Source organism: Chiroxiphia lanceolata, chromosome 18 (genome assembly GCF_009829145.1).
Source record: "Chiroxiphia lanceolata isolate bChiLan1 chromosome 18, bChiLan1.pri, whole genome shotgun sequence".
NCBI lineage: Eukaryota > Metazoa > Chordata > Aves > Passeriformes > Pipridae > Chiroxiphia > Chiroxiphia lanceolata.
This window is the reverse complement of record NC_045654.1, coordinates 7,534,730-7,556,085: the sequence shown is the minus strand read 5'-3', so window position 1 is coordinate 7,556,085 and position 21,356 is coordinate 7,534,730. Positions and strand designations below refer to the sequence as shown.

Here is a 21,356-nt window from a genome sequence, read left to right as displayed (position 1 = left end):
CGGGGTTTGTATTATTTAGCAGGTTAATTCTCCCCTCAGATCACTCCTTTGGAGGAGGATTTCAGTGTGTACCGGGAGATTTCAGCTGTGGAATACAGAATAAATGGGTCCCTCCTTGGTGGTTCCTGCCTCCAGCCAGGACTGCTGCAGTGCCGGCCCTGGCGGGCACAGGTGAGCACGTGGGGACTTAAAATGTGACAGACGCTCCTGGGAGATGGGGCAGGGACCACCGAGGTGCACCCCAGCACCCAAGGCAAAGCCACCACAACCCATCACCCTCCCATTCCTGTGGGGCGCAGCTCCCCCGTGAGCACTGTGGGAACGTGCCGAGGGAAACGATGCTCTTTCTGGTCTGCAAACATCTTCCTATTCAAATAATAACAATAATTGCAATAATAATAAAAATTTCTAAGGCAGGTGTGCATGAGGCTGATATTAAACTTAGTGGCTGCCTTTGCTATTTGGGAGCGAGGAGGAGAGACAAGCAGTATAAATTGCACGGCTGCAAAAGGACTTAAAAACCCCCATCTCTCATTTTGATTGATATTAGCTTCACAAATTAAGCTTTAGATTTATCTAAAAATAAATTTGCTTCCGCGCTCCGCATTCTGGATGACAAGTGCTTTTCTCTTCCCTTTGTTGGGTTTGTCATCCCTGGCAGGGCGGGGAGGGGAGGGGTGGGAGGGGGCCAGGACAGAGCACCCCCAGTTCGCCAGCCCCCGGGGTGCCCCCACCCACCCCAGCTGAGGGTGCAACAGCTCAGGGCTTGGTGTGGCAGGGGGTAAAAGGGCCAAACTCCAGCCCTGCAGCCCTGAAGGTGGAAGAGGTGTCCTGTGCTGGGATGTCACTGTGGTGGCCGCAGTGTCCCCATCCCCACCGAGCCACTGCAGGATGATGGTTCAGGGTGCTGGGGCACAGTGACAGCCACCCTTCCCACATCCCAAATCCTTTTAAAGCACACTCACATGTGACCCCTCAGCTTTGTGACATCGGGATTTGCACAGGAGGGGAAAAAATTGGTTTATATCTAATTTTACCGGAAAATCCCGTGTCTGGTGCTGCAGCCCGGGGCAGCTGCTGTGGTGAGCCCATCTCCAGCACGCCAGATGGCTGAGTCCTCTTCTAGGGCTCCTTCAGCCACACCACATGGCCCAGCCGGGACTGGCCACCAGACCTGTGGCCACCCAAATGGGTGAAAGCCAAGTTTATAATTTTTACCCTGGCCTGGAAGGGGAGCAGCTCAGCTCCCCATTCAATTATGCAGCGGGAGCTGCCACCTCCGCCTCTCCCAAGGAGTGATAATAAAACATATTCATCCCTCACCCTGGGGAAATACTTAAACCACAATATGAGAGATGTATGTAAATCACATTTAAACGGAGACGGTGCCGTTAACGCTGACAGCAACTCATCACATTTGAAGATGAAGTGTCCCCATTGCTGCTAAAGCATTCGTTGATGGAGCCGGGCTGCCCTCAAGGCCCTGGCCATGGTCTCTGCCACCGTGTTACTGTTTCCCACTTAAATCGCTCCTTCACAGCTGCACAACGTCCAGCTGTTAAAGGAAAGCGCACCCCCCGCTGCACACGGGTGGAAGATGAGAAGGAAAGGAGTTACAGAGGGGTGATGGATGGGATGGGGATTCACGGGGATGGGATACGGTAGGGATGGGATGGGGAGGGGATGGGGAGCGCTGGTTTGTCCCGGTTCCACTCCCCCACCCCGGATACCCAGTCCCCCCGCCTGCCCGCCGGGTGCGGGTCGGGACCAGCCCGGGCTCCCCGCGCTGCCGCCACGGCCGGTCCCGCATCGCGCGGTGTGTGGTGCCCTCCAGTGGAGCGGCGGCCGCGGAACCCTGGCCCCGCACCGCAACCGTGAGCTGCATCTGCACATCCCATCCGTGCACTCCACCTGCACATCCCATCAATGCTCTGCATCTGCACATCCCATCCGTGCGCTCTACCTGCACATCCCATCCGTGCACAGCACCTGCACACCAAGGCCCTACAAATCCATGTACAGCACCGGAGCTCAGTGTGATGAGTGGCCATTCACTGCCCATGGCTCGGCACAGCACAGGCTGCAGCCGGACCCTCCATCCCTCTCCAGGACGTGCCGGCAGCACGGCTGTCCCAGCTGGAATCAGTCAATGCCAGGAGGAGGCAGCGCTGGCAGGTCAGTCTTTATTACTAAATAAATAGTCATATAAATCCTGTGCAAAAAACTGTGGCAAAACCATTGGCCTTGGTGGGCGGTGGGGGCCGTGCTTCCCACACCCAGCCCGCGTCCGAGGCTCCCGGCATGGCACAGCCAATGGCGCCAGCATGGTGAAGGGAAGCGGTGGCACTGGAGCTCATCGGTGAGAGCCGAGACCTCCAGCATGGCCAGGGAAGGGCCAGGACCCCCCATCCAAGCTGGACACCCACCGGGACAGCAGCTGCTTGAGGGACGGAGGCTGCACGAATCCCTGAGGAGCAGACAAGCACCATCCAGCCCAGTCGCAGTTCTGGAACTGCTCCGGGGGCCCGGGCAGAGTCCATGAGCTCCCAGCACCACTGTGCTAGAGCAGGGAGCTCGGGGCCTGGCCGTGCCGCCGCTCCCGTGGCTCTGCCGTGCCCATGGTCCCCAGCGGCACCACCACCTCCTCCGGCTGGCAGCTCTTGTTGAGCTCCACCACGCGCGGCACCACGGTCGACCAGCGATCTGTGGGGAGGGTGGGAATTGGCAGAGCCAGGAGTCCGTGGCTGCTCCCTGGTCAGCCCCACATTACCCAGCCCCCAAATCTGCTCTCAGGGCTCATCAGAGGCTGCAAGCAGCATCCCAAGGGATGCTCCCAGCCTGCGGTACCACGTTCACCTCCCCATAGATCCTGAGGGATGTTCCCAGCCCATGACATGGCACTCACCTCTCCGCAGCCGGCCCATGGTGTGGGAGAAGCCATAGTACTGGTATGTGTCATTCTTGCCCGGATCCTCGCTGATGATGCCCAGATTCTGGTTCCAGTGGGACCAGTTCACCTCGTCCACCCTGAGGGGAAGGTCAGATCCAGAGGGGCTGCAGAGAGCGCCTGGGAGCCAGGGCAGCAGCTCTGGCATCCACCAGCAATTCCACCTGCCTCCAGATGAGAACAAAGGACCCTACAAAGGAGTGCATTGTGCTGGCTCCCCAAAACACCACTGGCCATGGTGGGGGAGGCTTGGCTGCTCCCCAGCCCCCGAGGGCACCTGCCTTTACCTGAAGCACCAGCGGCGGTCTGGTGTCCCGTCCGTGCCCTTCCCCACGGTGACCATCTCCCCTGAGCGGAAGGCTTTCCTCAGGAACACTGGGAAGGAGCGCTCAATGTCCAGGATGGTGGTGGCCCACTGCCAGGGACACCAGGGACTGCTTGAGGATGGAGGCATGGAGGTTCCTTGCCCATGGAGCTTGGGGTACTGCAGTGTTGCAGCCCCCTGGGCACAAGCAGCCCCTGGACCCCCTGCCCAGCAGCCCCTGGGGTGGTACCTGCAGCTTCCAGATGTGCTTGCTCTCCTTGGAGACTTGGCCCACGGTCTCGCCCATGAGGGCGATGAGCATGTTGAGGAGGAGCACGAAGGTGAGGATGATGTAGGTGACGAGAAGGATGATGAAGACGCCGGGGTACTTGGCACTCTCAAGCATCTCCAGGTCACCCATGCCGATGGTGAGCTTGAAGAGGTCCAGCAGGAAGGTGCTGAAGGTCTGGCTGTCCCGGCAGGATGGGTAGGTGGGCACCGTGCAGTTGGACTTCTCACTGCAGGACTCGCTGCTGGGACACGGATTCAGGAGGGACACCAGGGCTGGGGGGGAGAAGGGACAGAGAAGGTGAGTCCACGGGAGCAGCAGCAAGGATGGGGTCCACAATGGGCCCCAACATGGCTCTGTGCCTGCTGAGACCGTCTCCACCATGGGAGGAGGCAAAGGCTGGGTCTGCAGGTGGGTGGGATGAAGCAGGGGGTCTGCAGCCCCCTGCCCAGCTGTGCTATAGGGCTTGTTCTTCCCCCGGGTCCCTGCTCCCAGTCAGGCCCTACCTGATGCGTAGCCGATCATGAAGAGTAAGTAGACCAGAAGGAAGCGGAACAGGTCCTTGAAGAGGATCTGCAAGTGATGGAGAGCAGGGTGAGGTGTGCTGGACTGTGGCACCATCATTGAACTGTTGCCAGGAAGGCCAGGCTGGGAGCAGGGCAGTGCTGAGCCACAGGAACCCTACAGAAAGCCTGGAGGATCCTCTTTGGGCAGCACATCTATGGGAGGAGCAGCCCTGCTGAGGAAGGAGAAGACCCCTGACCCCACCAGACCTTCTGGATCATGATGCTGTAGGTCCCTGTCAGCTTGAGCCCACGGGTGAAGTACAGGGCGTTCATCCAGCCCAGGACCAGTGCGAAGACCATAACAGCCAGGTACGCCTCGATGCCACCCAGGTACAGCCCCGCCGTGACAATCACCAGCACCGAGTAGATGAAGCTGGAGGAGAGTCAGGGTCAGACCCTGCACCCAGAAGCTCTGGGGTGTGGCAGCTCATGGTGGTCCCAGGGGTTCCCTACATACTAGAGCAGCTGGAAGGAGCCATCTATGAAGAAGGAGTTCACACCTGGGCACTTCTTCATGAACAGGTCTTTGATCTGCAGGAGAGAGGGGCAGGTTGGGGGAACGAGTCCTGTGTGGTAGGGTCCCTGTGTCCAGGGCCACCACAGCAGGGAGAGATGCCTCAGGACACAGGCCTGTCAGCCTTGGAGACTCCGAGGGCTCAGTGGCCTCACAGGAGGACCCCCTGCCTCACCACACTGACGTTTGTGCAGAAGAAGAGGATTCCAGTGAGGAGGGTGATGATCTCCCCGGCCAGGCGCAGGTAGTCGGCAGTGGTGGTGTATGGGTAGGGGGGCTATGGGGAGAGGGCAGAGCTGAGCTGCTGCCCCATCCCCCGCAGACCCCCCTGCCAGGCAGTGCTGGCCCGTGGGGCTGTACCACGGCACCCTGGGACTCACAGGGCCTTCCATGGGGCGGTAGTAGGCGATGAGGGTGAAGATGATCATGGCACTGAGGTAGGAGACCACGCTGATGTAGAAGGAGACAGCCCCAAACTTGCGCCACTTGTCACGCAGCAGCTCATTGATGGGCTCCACAGCCAGCATCTCATGGCGGTTCTGGTGGGAAGTGGGTGCTGTCAGAGGGTATCTGCTCCTCCAGTGTCCTCCAGACCCCTCTCAGTCCCCCCAGCCCCTGCACACCTCAATCTTGCTGTTGTAGACAAGGATCTCCAGCACAGACACCTCTTCTCCACAGGTGTCCAGCGAGGAGAGGTCGTAGAGGGAGGAGTAGACAGGGCCATACGCCCAGTCCTTGAACTTTCGTGAGAGGTGCCGGGCGTCCTCATCCGTGATCTCCCGCCGGATGATGTGCTGGAAGATCTGCCAGAGGGAGAGGACTGCTTGCCCATAGACCTGGCCCTGACCTGCTTGGGGTACCCTGCTTTACTCCCACCCCATCTCAGGCACATCACTCAATCCACCCCTTGTACTGTGGTGGGCCCAGGGTGCTCCTGAGGGGCTCCCAAGGGGTGCAGGGACACTGCCACAGTGGGAAGTTCCCCAGGTTGCTGCAGCTTTTGTATTTTTAATGACCCCCCCTGCCCACCCCATCAGAGGCTGAGGGCAGGTCAGGGGAGAGGATGGACTGTGCCGAGGGCCTGGGGTTAATTAAGGAAGGGCTGGAATGCAGTGGGGCATTAATTAGCTGTGTTAACAGGCTGCACGTCCAGGTTTCCACCAGCATCTGCAAAGAAGCTGTGCTGCCAGCAGGGACGTGTCCCAAGTGCAACAGGGCTCAGTCCGTGCCTCAGGGATGGCAAGAGATGTCTCCCCACGTTGGGGGTCACCGTACCCCGATCTTGCCGGTCTTGGCTGCCATCATGAGCGGGGACAGGCCGTCGTTATTGAGCAGCGCCTCCAGATTGGTGTCGGGGAAGAGCTTGGCGCACTTGACGAGGAGCAGGTCGTACATCTTGGTGACGAACTTGGTGTTCTCGCGGGTGTTGTCGGCGATGGCCACCAGGGCGTGCAGCACCGTGTTGCCGCGGGAGTCCTGGCGCCGCAGGTCCGCCTGCTTGTGTCCGTTCTCCGTCAGGTAGTGCACGATGTGGGGCTGGTTGGTGCAGGCGGCCAGAGAGAGGGGCAGCTCACCTGCAGAGATATCGGGGCTCCTGTCAGCCCTGCCTCGCTGCGGGGGCATCCTGAGGCACAGCAGTGACCCCTGGGCTCCCTCCCTGCTCACCGAAATAGAAGTATCCACCCTCATCCTTGGGCTGAAAGAAGCGGCCGCGGGCCTGGGCGTGGACATCCGCTCCCTTCTCCACCAGCAGCTCCACGTAGTGCTTGCAGCGGCGCTCGATGGCGATGTGAAGGGCTGTCTGACCTGTGACACCAGTGACTCTCAGCTGCCACCTTGCCCCATGAGTTTCCCCGGGTCCCCAGCCTTCCCAGGGTATCTGCCGCTCCAGTCCCAAATCCCCCCTGGAGCCCCCCAGTCTCCCCAAGGTCCCCACTGCCCCAGTCCCCAACCTCCCCAGTATCCTCCATCCTCCCCAGGGTCCCTGCTGTGCTGCTCCCCGAATCACCGCAGTGTCCCCCATGCCCAGGCAGGGCCAGCAGTGGCCCCACGTTCCCCCACCTCGGTAATAGACGTCCCTGAAGGGCGAGTTGATGAACTCCCTCATGTTGCCCGTCTTCTCGGCGATGTCGAGGAGGAGGGGGATGGTGTCGTTCTTGCCCCCGCTCAGGTTGAGCAGCGCCTTGGGCAGGCAGGTCTTCCCCGTGGAGGGCTCTGCAATGGGAGAGTGCTGGGGAGGATTCGGGATCAGCCCCCCTTGGCCATGGGGGTGCCCAGTCCCACACCCCTGCACTCCCTGGCCAAATCCCTGGCTTCTTCCAGGAGCTGCACGTCACAGCTTCCCGTGTCCGGGTTGTGTATCACCATCCCCACAGGAATACAGGGATCACCACTGGCATGGCACAGCCCGGACACCACGCCCTGTCCCAGGGCAGGGAACCCCCAGTCCTCACCTCGGAACTCCTCATCTGTGAGGCGTTTCTTGTGGGTGAGGAGGAAGGAGAGGAGCCCGTCCAGGCCTGCCGGGGACCCCCGGGAAACGATGTCGAAGAGAATGGGTCTGTTGAAGACTTTAAGGACGGGGGGCGGGTTGGGAGCCGGTCCCTTTGCCGGCGCCTGCTTCCTGCGGGAGAAACCCCAGCGCTGGGAACCGGAACCGCTGCCTCAGCTTCCCACCAGTGCAATGAGCTTGAGGGTGCTCAGCCGCTGGGCACCGGAGACACGCCGGGGACACCCCCTGGCTGGGGTCACCCACGGGGCCGGGACAGCCGAGATAGCAGTCCAGTGCTCCCAGCATCGTCCACGGAGGTGGTGGACTCCCACTGGTGCTGCAGCGCTTTGGGCCCCCAGCTGCACCCCCAGCAGGAACGGGCCACGGGTTTGGTCACACTCCAGCACCACGGGCGAAGCTAAACCGGTCGGAGCAGTTGGCAGCAGCGGGATGGACTGGGGACAACCGGTCAGCTCCGGGCACCGGGAATGGGGGCAGGACGGATGGCGGCTGCCCCAGAGAGGGATCCCCAGGCTGAGGGCTCACGGGGCATCGCGGCCACCTCCACCCACCTCCACGGGAGGACACCCTGTTGTCCCTGCTGGCTGCATCCCTGGGTGGGGACGCTGGCGGGTGGCCACGGTGGCCGCCCCAGGTGCCCGGCACAGAGGGGCATTGTGCGTCCGGCTGCGGGCTGCCCCCCCCCCCGCTCCGGTTTCCTGGCGCGGGCAGGGTGGAGGCCCTCCTGAAAAGCCCTTTCATGCCGGAGCCAGACGGCCGCACCGGCCAGGGGAGCGGCCGGGCGCACAGAGCCTCTTTCATGGCACCGGTAAGGGGGAAGAGGGGCGCGCTCCCGCACTCCCGCGCTCCCGGCCCCGGTGGTGAGGCTGCAGACCCTCACCACGACATGGCACGGCATGGCACAGCCCAGCGCTGCCACTGGGACTCACTGGGAGCTGCTCCCTGTTCGTGGTATCCCTGCCCAAAGCACCCCGAAGTGCCACTTGAAGGGCTGTCCTCGTCCCCAGCTGCTGAGCATCCCCATACCCACCTGGGTGCCCCGACCCCAGCACCCCCCGCCGCACCGGGGGTCCCGTACTCACTCCGCGACCCTCCTGCGCCAGCGCTTGTTCTCGCTGGGGTGGTGGCGGTAGGTACCGTAGTCGAAGAGGGAGTCCATGGGGGCTTTCTTGGGCGCGGGGACCACGGGGGACTCGTAGATGGTGGCCTCCAGCAGCTCCATGGGCTTCGGGGCGCCTTTCCGAAAGGCCCCGTGGAATTTCATGCGGAGGTTTTGCTTTCCATCCCCGGCGCCGGGGGGTCCCCGCGCTGCCTCGGCGGGAGTCGGGGTGTCCTCGCTCTCGAACAAGTTGGCCAGCGAGGAGAGCGGGAAGGAGTCGTTCTGGAGGGAGCCGTCCTCCCCCGCGCCCTCCCCGCCATCGCCCACAACAACGCGCGGGGGGTCCTCGGGGTCTGCCATGGTCCCCGAACCGCGGGACGGGCACGAGTGACCTGCCTGGGTGGCTGTGACCCCCGGCTCCTTCAAGAGAGTAGGAGACCTGGCAACGGAAACCCCAGTGTCAGCCCCAAAAGACTGTCCCCATCCTCTCCCCGGGGCACGGAGCCCCGCGGCGGGACAGGTCCCACACCCACCCTGGCAGCCGCTGGGGCCGGCGGGACTCCCTGTAACTCAGTGTCCCGGCTGGTCCTCTCTGTCCCTGCTCTACTCGGCACCCACCTACCCGGTTGCGGGGACCCCTCGCGTCTGTAGGGGCCCCTTCGGTTGCGGCGCTGCCGCGCTGGGCGAGGGCGAGCCCGGCCCCGCTGCGGTCAGCCGGGGTGCAGCCCAGGACAGGGCACAGAGCAGACCCTGTGCACTCCGATCTGCCGCCCAAGGAAAGAAAACATTCCTTGGGATACTCCCCACGTCAAGGGAAGTATCCAGGGAAGCGCCCAGACGCAGTGGGAGTTGCCACCGCAGCAGGGCTGGGAACGGGGCCAGGGCTGCTCGCGATGCTCCACAGCTCCCGCAGCCCTGGGGGGCTCGGTGGGACCCGGCTCTGGGCACTGGGAGGGGACAGGCGCGGCACGGGGGGGCTGCAGCCCGCGGGAGGGCCGGGACAGCGGTTGGGAGAAGAAATTACGGGTTTAGTTTGTCCAGAGGGACGTGGGGCTGAAGGAGAGTTGCACTACCAGCGCGGCCAGCAAAGTTCTGCGCTGTGCCACCGGCACGGCCGTGTCCTGCCCGCACATCCCTGCCCGCACGGACAGGTGACCGACCCCAGCGCTCCCCCAGCCCCGCTTTTCACCAAAACCCACTGGCAAACCCCGGCAGCGTTAGGGCTCCGCATAGTTCCTGCCTCCGGCGAGCTCAGCTCTCCCCGCGGGTCCCGGGACAGAAAAAGTAGAGAGAAACGTGTCATTTAGTGCTGGGCTGCAGCTCTGTGCAACAAGCCACTGGGATAGGCTGGGCCCTGCTAGGAGGGCAGCGCAGGCGGGGACGGGCTCGAATTCGGCAGCGAGTCCCACAGCCGCCCTGGCAGCCCCGCGGTGCTCCCGTGGGCACGGGGGATGAGGGTGGCAAACGGCCCCAAAACCCCGCAGCAACGAAGAGGGAGCTCAGACAGCGGCCCCTTCTTCCCACCGCCCTGGGGGACACTCAGCAGGGACAGTGCAGCCCTGGGGGACACCAAGCTGAGACGATACAGCCCTAGGGGGGGCACGGGGTAAGCCACAGTCACACGGTTTCTCCTCTTTGCTGGCTTTCCTGCCATCCCCAACTCTGCGAGAAATTCCACAAGCACCTGCCAAAGTCCGCAGGTCTCACATTCCGACCCCACGCAAGCGGGGAGCCCTCGCATGGCCGGTTTGACCTTGGACAACGGAGAAGAGGGAATTGCCAAGCAACTGATCCTACGGTCTGGGAATGGGGACGGAGCACCCGAGCCCTCCGAGCTGCGCTGCGACCCGGGAAAGCACAGCTTTAGGGAAAACCCACACACGGCCGGAATGTCACACCTGCTGTCACCGGCCGGGGCTGGAAGGTTGTGTGGGAAAAGAACGGATCGGTGCCGGCACTGCCAGCCCAGGCACTGCCCTGGGCACGGCCGCTGCCAGGAAAGGTGCTGTCAGAGGGGTTTGACTTGGCCCGTTAGTTATTTGGGCTTGGAGTTTTCAGACTTCCTCACCTCATGGAATAACTGAGTCAATGTGCAGCTCTTGTATCCAACACAAACCCCACCTGTGCTCCCACCTCTCCCCAGCTCCCCATCAAGGTACCTCCCAGCCGGACCAGTATCCCCAGTGAATCCCCACTCCAGCCCACCACGGAGGCACGGACACTGTCGCCGACACTGGGATGTGAACGGAGTGCCCTGGGCGGGCGGCAGGGATGGTGTCCCATGACACTAAAGTGCCTCACAAACTGAAACCGGAAGGTCTCTGGTGGGAGTGAATCACTGAAACCACAGGGGGGTCATGCTAGAAAGGCTTATCCGGAGTGATCCAGACACTTCCTAAAGTCATCCACACCACTGGGGCCGTGCTCACCTGGGTGAGAGCCGGGAGCTCGGCGCGGGCGGCACGGGGGGTTTGGAGCCAGTGGGAACCCCCTCTTCAAAGCTTCCCCTGGGAACGCACCCGGCACCCCACCCTCAGAGCGTGAGTCCCCAAATTGTCTGGACACATCAGGACTCCGCGGGGCCAGGGGGCCCTGTCCAGCTCAGTCCACGACCCCCGCCTCACCTGGCGGCTCCATCCTGCCCTGGTCTCCGTGACTGCCCCAGGGGCTGCATCCTGCCCTGTGTTCCTCCCCGGGAGGCTTCATCCTGCCCTGGTCCCCGTGTCCCGGCCCGTCCCACCCCCGGCCGTGCCCCCCCTCTGCCCGCTCCCCCCGGTCCGTACCGCGAAGGGTCCCGCGGAGGGTCCCGTCCGCTCCGGCGCCGCCGAGTCTCCGCGGGGCCGGTCCCGGCGAGCGGCCCCTCCCCGGCCCGGCCCCGGCTCCAGCGGCGGGGGCGGCACCGGGACCCGCCTGCGGGATCGGCCCCTGCCCGCCCCCCCCGCCCCTGCGGCACCGGGCACTGGCTCGGCCCGGAACGGTCCCCTGGGAACACCCGCTACAAAACAGACTCCGGGAACAACCCCCCAGAACACTTTCCCTTAAATAAACTCCCCTGGAACAAACTCCCTGAAACAAGGAACAGCTCCAAAACATCCTGCCCAAAAACAGCTCCCTCAAGAACAGCCCCAAGTCACCCTCCCCAAAACAGCCTCGCTGACACAGTCTGCCCAGAACAGCCCCTAAACACCCTTCCAAAGCAGTCCCCCCAGGAACAGCTACCACAAACACCCTCCTCAAACACCTTTTCCTAAAACAGCCCCTCCAGGAACAATCCCCTGAAACAGCCCCCAAACACCCTCCCCAGAACAGCTTCCCAAAATACCCTCCCTGAAACAGCCCCCAAACTCTCCCACAAACAGCCCTTGCGAGGCACAGTCCCCCAAAAAACCCTTGAACCAAAACAGCTCCCTCCAGAACAGCCCCCCCCCAAGAACAGCCCCAAAGTACTCTCCCAAAACGAACTCCCCGGGGACAGCCCCAAATGAGCCTCCCAAGCCGTGGTACTGTCAGTTTTTATTAAGTGCTGCTCCCGCCCCGTGCGGGGGATCAGCAGCACAGAAGGTGAGGGGGCTCGTAAGGCACCGCGAACACCACCGGCACAGACCCGGCTGCCGCATCCCGGCGGAAGGACTCGGTCCCACGCCGGCGCCAGAGAAATCAGGGTCACCCAGGAAGTCATTGGCTCCTCCGCTCTGGGCATCGTTCCGGATGATCCGGTGCCAATCGGCACAAGGTGCTGTCGGTGTGTGGCGGGATCCGGGCGCAGTCCCAGTGCCAGACAGGTCCGAGGTCTCATCAGCAGGACGCTGCCATCGCCACACTTCATTCCCTGCCCCACCGGAGACAGGAATCCGGGAGCTGGGACTAGAAACACTTGGTTTTCCTCTTGGGAAAATCCTACAGTGACACCCACAATTGTTTTATTGCCATGTTCTTAATAGAAAATTAATGATTATTATTTTTTGGTTAGAAAACAGGTTATCCACTGCAGATCCAGACAGGAATTGAAGTCACAGGAGAGCCGGGAGCCGCCCCGGCTGCCTCAGTGATGAAGACACAGGTAACACCCATCACACCTTATTTAATCCATGCCAGTCCCGGGCCAGCTTTAGGCTTTGTAGCTCAGCTCAGCGTTCATCTTCGTGTACATCTCATAAATTGCATCCAGGATTGGGGTGACCCTCGTGAGAAATTGATGGATTTTTTCTATGCTTTCCTCCTCCTTTACTTCTCTACCCTTCTCCAAGGCCTTCAGCAGATCGGATTTGTAGGGAAGAGCGTAGACTGAGCCCTATAAAACAGGGAGAAGGCGTTAGACTCCCACACACCCAACGGAGACCATGGGTTGGGTTGTGCTGCGGGTACTCTGGACGCTCATCAGCACATGGGAACAACCTCAGGGATGGTATTTGGATGACTGGAGAGGGGGGAGCGCTCACCGTGAAGAGCTTCTGCAGCATCCAGCCATGGTATTTCTTCAGTGCGATCTCATAAGCCTTCATGGCGTTCACTCGGATGAGGTTGGGATGCTCCTCATCCCGTTCGCCATCGGAGATGCTCTGCAGCAACACCAGCATGAATTTCAGGCCCCTGGGGGAAGAGCAGAGATGTTGGGGTGAGGAAAGGGGGTGCTGCTTCCCAGCTTCCAGCCCTGCATGTCCAAGCATCCCAAAAGTCCCACAGTCTCAGCAGTGCATCCCCCTTGTAGGGCTGGTGCCCGTCCCTGTGGGTGCCTCCAGGGAAGAGAGAGAGAAGGGCAGGACTGAGCCCCCCAGGAAGGACAGGGACAGGATGGCCCCTGGTGAAGCACATGGGGACCTGTGTAGGATGGAACCCTGTGGGGTAGCACATGGGTACTGGAGGAGGATGGAGCCCCTGGGGGAGACATGGGGAGCAGGGCAGGATGGAGCCCCAGGTGAGGCTGGGCCCAAGGGCTGAGCTGGGCAGGGCCAAGTGCAGCCCCATGGGGTCCCCTGGCACCACAGGGTCCTGGCAAGTCCAGACAATCTGAGGGCTCATACTCTGAGGTTGAGTTTCCACGTGCATTCCCAGGGGAGCTTTGAGGAGGCAGTTCCCATCAGCTGTGTTCCCCAAAATGGCCAGACCCAGCCCAAGGGAGCAGCCCAGCCTACACAGCCTCCAGCCAGTGTTCACCAGCTCCCCACGTGCTGGGACAGCTCCAGATGCCGTGAGTCACCTTTTCAACCACATCAGCGCCAGTGTCGCGCCCGTCTTGGGCCAGGCTGAGCCGTGCAGCTCCTTCTCCACCTCCAGGATGTTCTGTAGCGTTTTGAACTTGGCAGGGTTGGAGTCATAAACGGCCCGGATTTTCTGAGGGCAGAGAAGGGAGTTGGCTCCCGGGAGCTGCCGGGCAGGGCAGCACCGGAGCGGGGAAACACGACGGCTGCTCATGGGGCTCTGGGCAGGAGCCCCAGGAATAAACACGACACCGAATGAGCCACTGCTGAGCCCAGAAGTCTCCGTGGGAAGAAGAGCCCTTTGAAACACCTCTAGGTCCTGTCTCTCCAATCCCACAGCATCCCCACCCAGGGGTTCTCCCTAAGCCTCCTGAGCCCCTTCCTACCTTGATATTTCCAGTCAGGTCTGCTTTGACCGGCGAGTAGACGATGGGAGTCCCCAGGCAATCTGTAAAAATGTGGAAGGAGGACGCTTACACACTGACGACACAGGAGACACACCAAGTCCCCTTAACCAACAGGTTTTACCTTAAGAACAGCCTGGGTGCTGAGACACGAGCCAGCGGGACTGGGACAGGATATTTGGGTTGCTGGCCCTTTGGACAGCCCTGCCACCCACTGCGGCCAAAGCAGCGACCTCCAACCCCCCCCCGGCTCCGGGACAGAGCCCTGGCAGAACGTCCTGGAACAGCCTGACAGGCTCCGGACACTGCCCGTCCCCAGCCCGGCAGCCCCATGTCCTGCCCTTCCGGGGCTGCCACGGAGCCGCCACACAATAGCCGACATTGTGGAGGGCAGCGGACACGCCGGGACACGAGGGTGGCCGCGCCGACACCCACTCAGGTCCGGATACGGGTGGGATCCATGGCTGGCATGGGAGAGCCCCTGCCCCGGGCGGTGCCTCTGGATGGGGTGTTCCAGGACGCTCCTCAACGGTGCTGCTCGGCGGGTTTGACGGGACTGTGATGTAACCTCGGCCCAGGCACAGCAGCCAAGTCCGGGATGAGCCCCTCGAAGGGACTGTGAACCAGGTAGGGGGGTCACGACCCAGGATTGTGGAGGGGGCACCGCGGAGCAGCTGAGCTCGCAGCAGGCCTATCCCAGCCCGTACCTCCCACCCCCGGCCAGCCCGGTCTCACCGAAGAACGGCGGCAGGTGCGCCACGGCCTCCAGGAAGGGCAAGGTCTCGATCTGCTTGTCAGCCGGCAGCGGCTTGAACTCGTGTTCCAGCAGAAGCGCCATGATCCACCCTCTCAGCTTCCCCCTCACCGCTCCCCGGCTGAGGGGGGTCTGAAGCTAACGGGGGCCGACCCGGCAGCGCGCCCACACCACGCTCCGCCCCCCTCCGCTGCGGCCAATGGCCGTGCACCGCCCATACGAGCGGTGCTCGGCCATTGGCCGCAGCGGAGGGGGGCGGGACCTGTGGCGCGACGAGGAGGCCACGCCCCTGGAGCCCACTCAGAGTCCCTTCAGCCGCGGGGAGAGGGGGAACACTCGACCCCGCTCTGCCCTGCCTGCGCTCCGTGTGCCAGGCGGGCCGCCCTGAATTATTTACGGGAGATGAATATTTCATAGGGAGCAGATGGAAAACAAACCTCGACGCGCGGGGGTGGTTAAACACCTCAGTGGAGGGGGTTGGGTGGGAAACTGACACCGAGCGGGGGACACGGAGAGGTGAAGGAGGGAGGCGTGGGAGCGCAGGGAGGCGCAGCCCGTCCGCAGCGCCGGGAGGCGATTTGCTGGCGAAAGAGCCCCAAACGCGGTGTTTTTACCGGTTATTCTGGAAAAACAGGTCGTGGGACGATAGCGATCGGCAGTTCGAAGGGAGGGTGCGGATACAAGGCGGGTGCGGGGAGCTGCGGGTCACCGGTGGTGGCACCTGCGGGGGCTGCCGGCTGCTACCACCGCTGTCCCCGATGCCATACAACCCCCGTGGTGCCTGGAACCCACCCCGGGATGCCCGGAGCTCATCCCGTGGTGCACTGACCCCCTCTCGGGATGCCGGAGTCCACCCCACGGTGCCCAGCCTGTCCCAGGGTACCCAGAGCTCGACCCGGGGTGCCCGGAGCCCCTCCCGCGGTGCCCATCCTGTCCCGGGTCACCCAGCCCGGTTGGGCGACGCGCTGGTGCCAAGGCGGGCAGAGACAGAAACCTTTAACCCCTGGAATATTTACAGCGCCATAAACCCCGCGGGTCCAGGCGCTCCGACCCGGCGCAGTGGCACTTCCCCGGGCTCGGCTCAGGGGCCGCTTCTGCGCGTCCTGCGAGCGCTCGGTGCGCGGCGGCACCGCCGGGTCGGGTCACCGGGAGCACCCCCTCATGTCCCCGTCCTTCCACACTCCCCTCCCTCCGTCCCCGCCTCTCTCCATCCCGAGTCCCTCCCTCCGTCCCCGCCTCCCTCCCGTTCCGCGGAGCCCGTCTCGCTGAGTCCCTCGGCGCTGCCCGTAGCGCCAGGCGCGTTGCCGAGGCAGTGGCGGCGATGTGGCTGCTGAGGGGTCGCAGCCCGGAGCGCCGGGCGGAGCGGCGGGAGCTGGAGGAGCGGAACCGGCAGCAGTGGGAGCGCACCAGCCGCTCCTTCGCCCGCGCCGCCGTGTGCTGCTCTCGGCAGGCGCGCTGGAGCGAGCCCCGCGTTCCCCCGCGCAGGTACGGCCGGGGGGCCGGGCAGGGTCCCGGGGGGACCCCGGCGTCCCCCTGACACCCCGGTGTCCGGCAGCGCGGTGGCGGAGCGGCGGGAGCGGCTGGAGGAGCGGCGGGAGCGGCTGCGGCGGCTGCTGCGCGAGGAGCGGGAGGCGCTGTCGGCGGAGCTGCGGGAGCGGCGGCGGGGCGGGATGCGGAGCGAGGAGCCGCGGGGCGGCCGCGAGGAGCGCGGGACGAAGGTGAGGGCGCGGCCCGACCGGGCTCGTCCCGCATCCCGGGGCTTGTCCCGCATCCCTCCCCGTGAAGGGCCGCTCCCGTGTTTTAGCTGTGCTAGCGGGACCTGCTGGGGGTCCCCAGGAGTTCCTCGCTGTTCAGCACTTGGTGCTCTGAATCCTGGGGGGGTTTGGGACGCCGAGCTCTCCCCTATCCTGACCTGACCTAGCTCTCTGTTCCCAGGTTGCTGAGAGGCTGCTGCAAGAGCACTGGAAGGAAAACAACACAGAGCTCCAGGAGGTGATGTTACTTTCTATTTAGTCCGTGCTGCCTTGTACTTATTAAACCAGTTTTTAACTTGAAAGTCACTCACATGTTGTTGTCACTCATATCACAGCAACTGCCCCAAGTTCTGATCAGTAAAAGGCAAAGTGAAATGGTTTAACTGTGTAAGAAGCCCTTTCAAAGCCAGTATTTTTAAAAAAGTCTGTTCACTCAGAGCAGATTTTCAGCCTCCACAATGTAAGTGTCTCGGGTGCTTTTTACAGCAGTCCCTGCCATGCTGTGGTACTTCCTTATTCTTTATTCCACCCACCTGCTGCTCCAGCCCTGCTGTCAGTGTCACACTGGCGTTTCCCATGTGAGACTGACCCTCAGCTTGGGACCTGGTGGGCACTGTGGACACCCAGACGAGCCCACCTCTGCAGAGGCACATCCTGCTGGGACTTAAGGGCTGTGGCTGGGCCAGATGGTGCTCCAGAGAGTCTGGAAGATCCCAGGGGACAGGAGAACCTCTGGCACTGATGGCCTTGCTGTGTCTGTTGTGTCTCCAGGCGGAGTCGCAGCTGCACAAGAAGCACGTGATAGAGGCCTGGGGTGACCAGCTAACAAATAAAAACAAGGTATGGAGGGGCAGCCCTGGTGTTTCTGTCACTGAGAGGACTCTGGTGGAGTGTGACACTTGTGCCTTTTGCCCTGGCTGGCAGACATCTTGTCTTCCCATATGGACTTGGCTCAGAGGTGGGAGGAACAGGAGCTGCTGTTTGTTTGTTTTCTTTCGGTCTTGAATCAAATAACAACCAAGGGCATGGAGCTCATTCCCACAGCAATAAGGAGTTCTACAGGAAGGGCACTATTACCAAACCATCCAGCTTGCAGGAGGCTGATTTGTGGATCTGAACCAGAGGCTGTTTGTTTGCATTAGCCTAACCTGAAATGCTGTGTTTTCTTTTGGCTGGGAAAGGAAGAGGTGACTGAACTCGAAGAGAAGAAATGTTATGAAAACAAGTACGAAATGGCACGAAGGGAAGAGCTGGAAAGGGTGAGACAAGAGGAGGAGAAGCATCAGCTGGAGAAGAAGAATCAAGCAGAGATGTTGCTGCAGCAGATAGAAGAACTGAAATTGCAGGAGGCAGAGGTAATCTTAAATTTCTCCTCATTTGAGGAGAAACTTCACTTGGAAATACTGCTTCACTTGGAAATACAGCAAGCTGACCTCTTCCCTCTGGGTTTGCACTGGATGAAATCTGGGATGAAGATAGCTGTGACAGTTTCTGTTGGTAATGCAGACCTCTGCCTTGAATGCTGCCATATGGCTGAACCCTTGTAGCTTGTTTGCCCCTCTTGAAGGGTTCAAGGAAGTCCCTGGAAGCGTTCAAGGCCAGGTTGCACAGGGCTTGGAGCAACCTGGCATAGTGGAAGGTGTCCCTGCCCATGGCAGCAGGTTGGAAGTGGATGATATTTAAGGTCCCTTCCAACCCAAACCAGTCTGGGATTCTGTGAAGTGCAAGTGCTGTTTTGTGCTGCATCAGATGAGAAAAGGATTTGTAGAAGCTTCTAAGTGTGGCAGGTCCAAGTCAAAGGCATTGCCAGCAGGAGCTCCTCAGTGTCTCTGTGCTCTGAGCCATGAATTAAGTGAATGTGGAATATGACTGCAGGGAGGATTTTCAGTGCCTGCAGAGGAGCAGCATGGGGTACAAACTCTGGTCAAACAGGCCTTCTGGGATGTTGCAGCTCTCTGATGTACTCTGTCTTGGTGGTTGTTTTTTTCCTTTTTAGACAAAAAAGCTGAAAAAAGAAAGAGAGAATTTATTAAAGCAGCAGTGGGAGCTGGAGAACTTAGAAGAAGAGAGGAAACAAATGGAAGAGCACCGAAGGCAGAAAGAGTTTGGGTATGACACCAAGTGGAGCTTGTTTTGGATAGAATCTGTTCCTGAGTCCACAGCACTACTTGAGGCATGAGGAGATATTCCAGCTAGCAGTGGTAGGATGTACATATTTGGATTTTGATGGACTCACCCACAACAGCCAAGGAGCAGATGCACTGGTGCCCTTTCTTCTTTTTGTTTGTTGCAGCAGGTTCCTCTGCTGCCTCTAAGTCATGTTGTCACAGATGTACCTCCTTGAGTGTTGGTGTACAGTAACAAGGGGCTTATAGAGTCAGTTTGAATGTTTGATTTTTTTTTTTTTTTTTAATTTTGCCATTTTTTTTCCTCCTTCAGTCGCTTTTTGAGGCATCAGTGTGGTGCCCAGTTAAAGAGACGGGCGCAGCAGATACAGGAGGAGCTGGTAAGAGATTGATTCATACTTTACTGTGTGGTGAAAAACATTGCTCTGTGTGTTTTGTTTGTGTCTGCCTCTGATGCCTCCAGCTAATTAGTCAGGAGGCCCCTTCCAGCTTGTGCACAGGGCTGGGGCACAAAGCTCAGGGGGAAGCAGCAGACGGAGCACCTTGCTGAGCACACCCTCACCACTGTCACCAGTTACACCTGGAGAGGAGCCCTGCACACAGACTGGAAGCCTGTTGGACAGTTGTTAATCTTGTGGTTTATCTCCAGGAGACAGACAGGCAAATCTTATCAGCCCTCCTTGAGAGAGAAAATGAGAATCATCTGCGGCAGTTGGGGTGTCGGGAACAGGCGGTGGCAGACGTGGCCTGGATGAAGCGTGTCATCGAGGAACAGCTCCAGTTGGAAAAGGAGAGGGAGGCAGAGCTAGAGACTCTTTTTACGTGAGTCTGCCCACCTCTGAACATCCTCTGAACACTGTGTGTGCTGAATGTTCCTGGTCAGAGGGTCTCAGAGGCACAGGCTGGTGGACACGCCACTTGCCTGGGAACGAACATGAAGAGAAACCCAATTGCTCCTCTAAAGCATGAGGTAGCTCCTCTATGCCTGTGGAGTATACAGGGTTTTTTTAACCTTGGAGATAAATCCTCCTCTCTCCTTTAGGGAAGAAGCTAAAAAAGTGTGGGAGATGATGAAAGGAGAATGGGAAAGGGAGAAGGTGGCCAGAGATCGCCTGATGAATGAGGTGATGACCCTTCTTGATGAGGTTTCTCCCTTGTCACGAAGAAACTGTTGTTCCAGTTCTAACCCTGTATCCAGAGGGTCACAGCCTTCTGTACCCAGGGCAGAATTTTTCTCCTTGTCTGATGTGTTTTCTGGGAACTGCTTAACCACCTTCTCCCTCCATCCTCTGCCTTCACACAGGTCTTTGCAGGCAGACAGCGCCAGATCCAAGAGAAAATCAAGTTAAACAGACGTGCGCAGGAAGAGACCCTGAAGTATCGAGAGCAGCTGATCAGAGAACTTGAAGAGGCAAAGGAACTCAGTCGGAGGGAGAAGGAGCAGGAGGAGGAACTGAAGACAGCCCACAGGCAGGAGCTGGAGGCACAGGTAGGCCGAGGTTCCCACAGACACACAGGAATGGTGAAGGTGCCAAATCTCAGCCCCAATTTCTCCGTGCCCAGGGGACAGAGCGCCGCTGGCAAGAGGAGGAAGAGCAGTGGAGGGAGGAGGAAAAAGAGGAGAGATGGGCCCGGCAGCGCCACAAGGAGCTCGTGCAGCGGGAGGGCGAGCGCAGGGTACGGTCACCCAGGGGTCACCCTGACAACACAGGGGTCCCTCTGGCACAGGGGTCACCCCAACACACAGGTCACCCTGACACACGAGCCCATCACAGACGGTGATGGCATTGGGCAACACAATTCTCATTGTGTCTGATCCCCACCTTAGTTGTCACACGGTGCTAGAGCAGAACACTGGGCTGTCCTGTCCTCTAACAGAGCTCTGTAGTTCTCTCTTAAAAATTGCTTTTCTTTTTTGCTGATATTGATACTTTAGTCCCTAATTTTTAAAGAATGTTTGAGGCAGAGGCACTGCTAGTGCCTCAGATGTTATTCAGTGCCAACAATAATTTATGGGCTGCATTAAGGCAGCTGAGACAGCGCATCTCCACTGCTCGATGTCTTTGGTGTCTGTCCTGCTTTGCCTGGCTCTAAAAACAAAGCTGAATTTGAGTAACCCCACCTAACCCCCCCTACCCAGCAGATTACCTCCTTTGCATGTTGAATAGTGTGTGTGTGGATTAATTCTAAAGCCCATAAACCAGTTCTGGTCTTTGTTCTGACCCTGGTAGGTCTACAGTTACCCAAAGGCACCATGGACCTGAGGAACGAGCACTAAATGCAGCTCCAGACTACAGAAAGAGAACTTTGAAGACTCAAGGAACTCCTGAAATAATGGTGGCTCTGGGACAGGCTACAGTAGATTTGTGAAAATATTTATCTGTGGCCCAGCTGAACAAGAGCAAATTTCTACTGCCTTCAAGAATGTGGGGATGTGAGCACCCTCAGAGAACTGGAGTTGTGCTGGTATGTTTTAGTAAGAGCTGGGCTGTGGCAACACAGCAAATAATGGGGCCCTGTGGATCTCAGCCATGAAAGAATACAAGGAATGGGAGCTGCAAACCAGGATGTGCTCTGTCAGGCTCCCACCTCTGAGAATCAGGATGTGCCTGAGTGCCCAGCTGGCTTTTGGGAGATAATTCATGATGCACTTTGCACATCAGTCAGATAATGTGTGCTGTGGCACCAGTTCTTAATTTGTCCAATTCCTCTCCAGAAGGTGCTGAAGACTTCATTAAATGTTGTTTTTCACTACAGTAATAAAGAATGAATGAAACCTGAACAAGGATTTGTTTCTTTTCATGAGCAAACTACTGAAACAATAGGAGGGGAGACTGAGTTGATTATTGCACTTGATTTCTTGCTGTTATCATTGGCAACTGCACCTTG

General features: G+C 59.9%; 3 protein-coding genes across 5 annotated transcripts; 1 reads left to right on the top strand and 2 right to left on the bottom strand.

The window, feature by feature from the left end:
* Positions 1-2,169: 2,169 nt before the first annotated feature.
* Positions 2,170-11,075, bottom strand: TRPV4 (transient receptor potential cation channel subfamily V member 4). 3 transcript variants are annotated; one of them, XM_032706053.1, is made up of 16 exons: positions 11,015-11,075; positions 8,215-8,670; positions 7,074-7,243; positions 6,682-6,834; positions 6,286-6,426; positions 5,896-6,194; positions 5,244-5,423; positions 5,001-5,159; positions 4,805-4,897; positions 4,564-4,637; positions 4,314-4,479; positions 4,047-4,113; positions 3,502-3,815; positions 3,235-3,362; positions 2,906-3,027; positions 2,170-2,703 (listed from the first exon to the last, which is right to left on the bottom strand). In XM_032706053.1, exons 2-16 carry the CDS (start codon positions 8,589-8,591, stop codon positions 2,561-2,563), a joined length of 2,586 nt encoding a protein of 861 aa, XP_032561944.1. In that variant the 5' UTR covers positions 8,592-8,670; positions 11,015-11,075; the 3' UTR covers positions 2,170-2,560. The 3 variants fall into 3 exon arrangements, with proteins under 3 accessions (XP_032561944.1, XP_032561945.1, XP_032561943.1); XM_032706054.1 differs by having other exon boundaries at positions 8,215-8,651; positions 11,015-11,062; XM_032706052.1 differs by lacking the exon at positions 11,015-11,075 and adding an exon at positions 9,431-9,481.
* A 657-nt stretch (positions 11,076-11,732) lies between these two features.
* Positions 11,733-14,785, bottom strand: GLTP (glycolipid transfer protein). Its single transcript, XM_032706081.1, has 5 exons — positions 14,569-14,785; positions 13,816-13,877; positions 13,429-13,562; positions 12,671-12,821; positions 11,733-12,522 (listed from the first exon to the last, which is right to left on the bottom strand). Exons 1-5 carry the CDS (start codon positions 14,669-14,671, stop codon positions 12,340-12,342), a joined length of 633 nt encoding a protein of 210 aa, XP_032561972.1. The 5' UTR covers positions 14,672-14,785; the 3' UTR covers positions 11,733-12,339.
* A 1,085-nt stretch (positions 14,786-15,870) lies between these two features.
* On the top strand, positions 15,871-21,249 carry TCHP (trichoplein keratin filament binding). Its single transcript, XM_032706082.1, has 12 exons — positions 15,871-16,072; positions 16,143-16,305; positions 16,523-16,579; positions 17,113-17,181; positions 17,523-17,696; positions 18,338-18,450; positions 18,781-18,847; positions 19,117-19,289; positions 19,510-19,591; positions 19,771-19,956; positions 20,031-20,144; positions 20,699-21,249. Exons 1-12 carry the CDS (start codon positions 15,909-15,911, stop codon positions 20,729-20,731), a joined length of 1,395 nt encoding a protein of 464 aa, XP_032561973.1. The 5' UTR covers positions 15,871-15,908; the 3' UTR covers positions 20,732-21,249.
* The last annotated feature ends 107 nt before the right edge of the window (positions 21,250-21,356 follow it).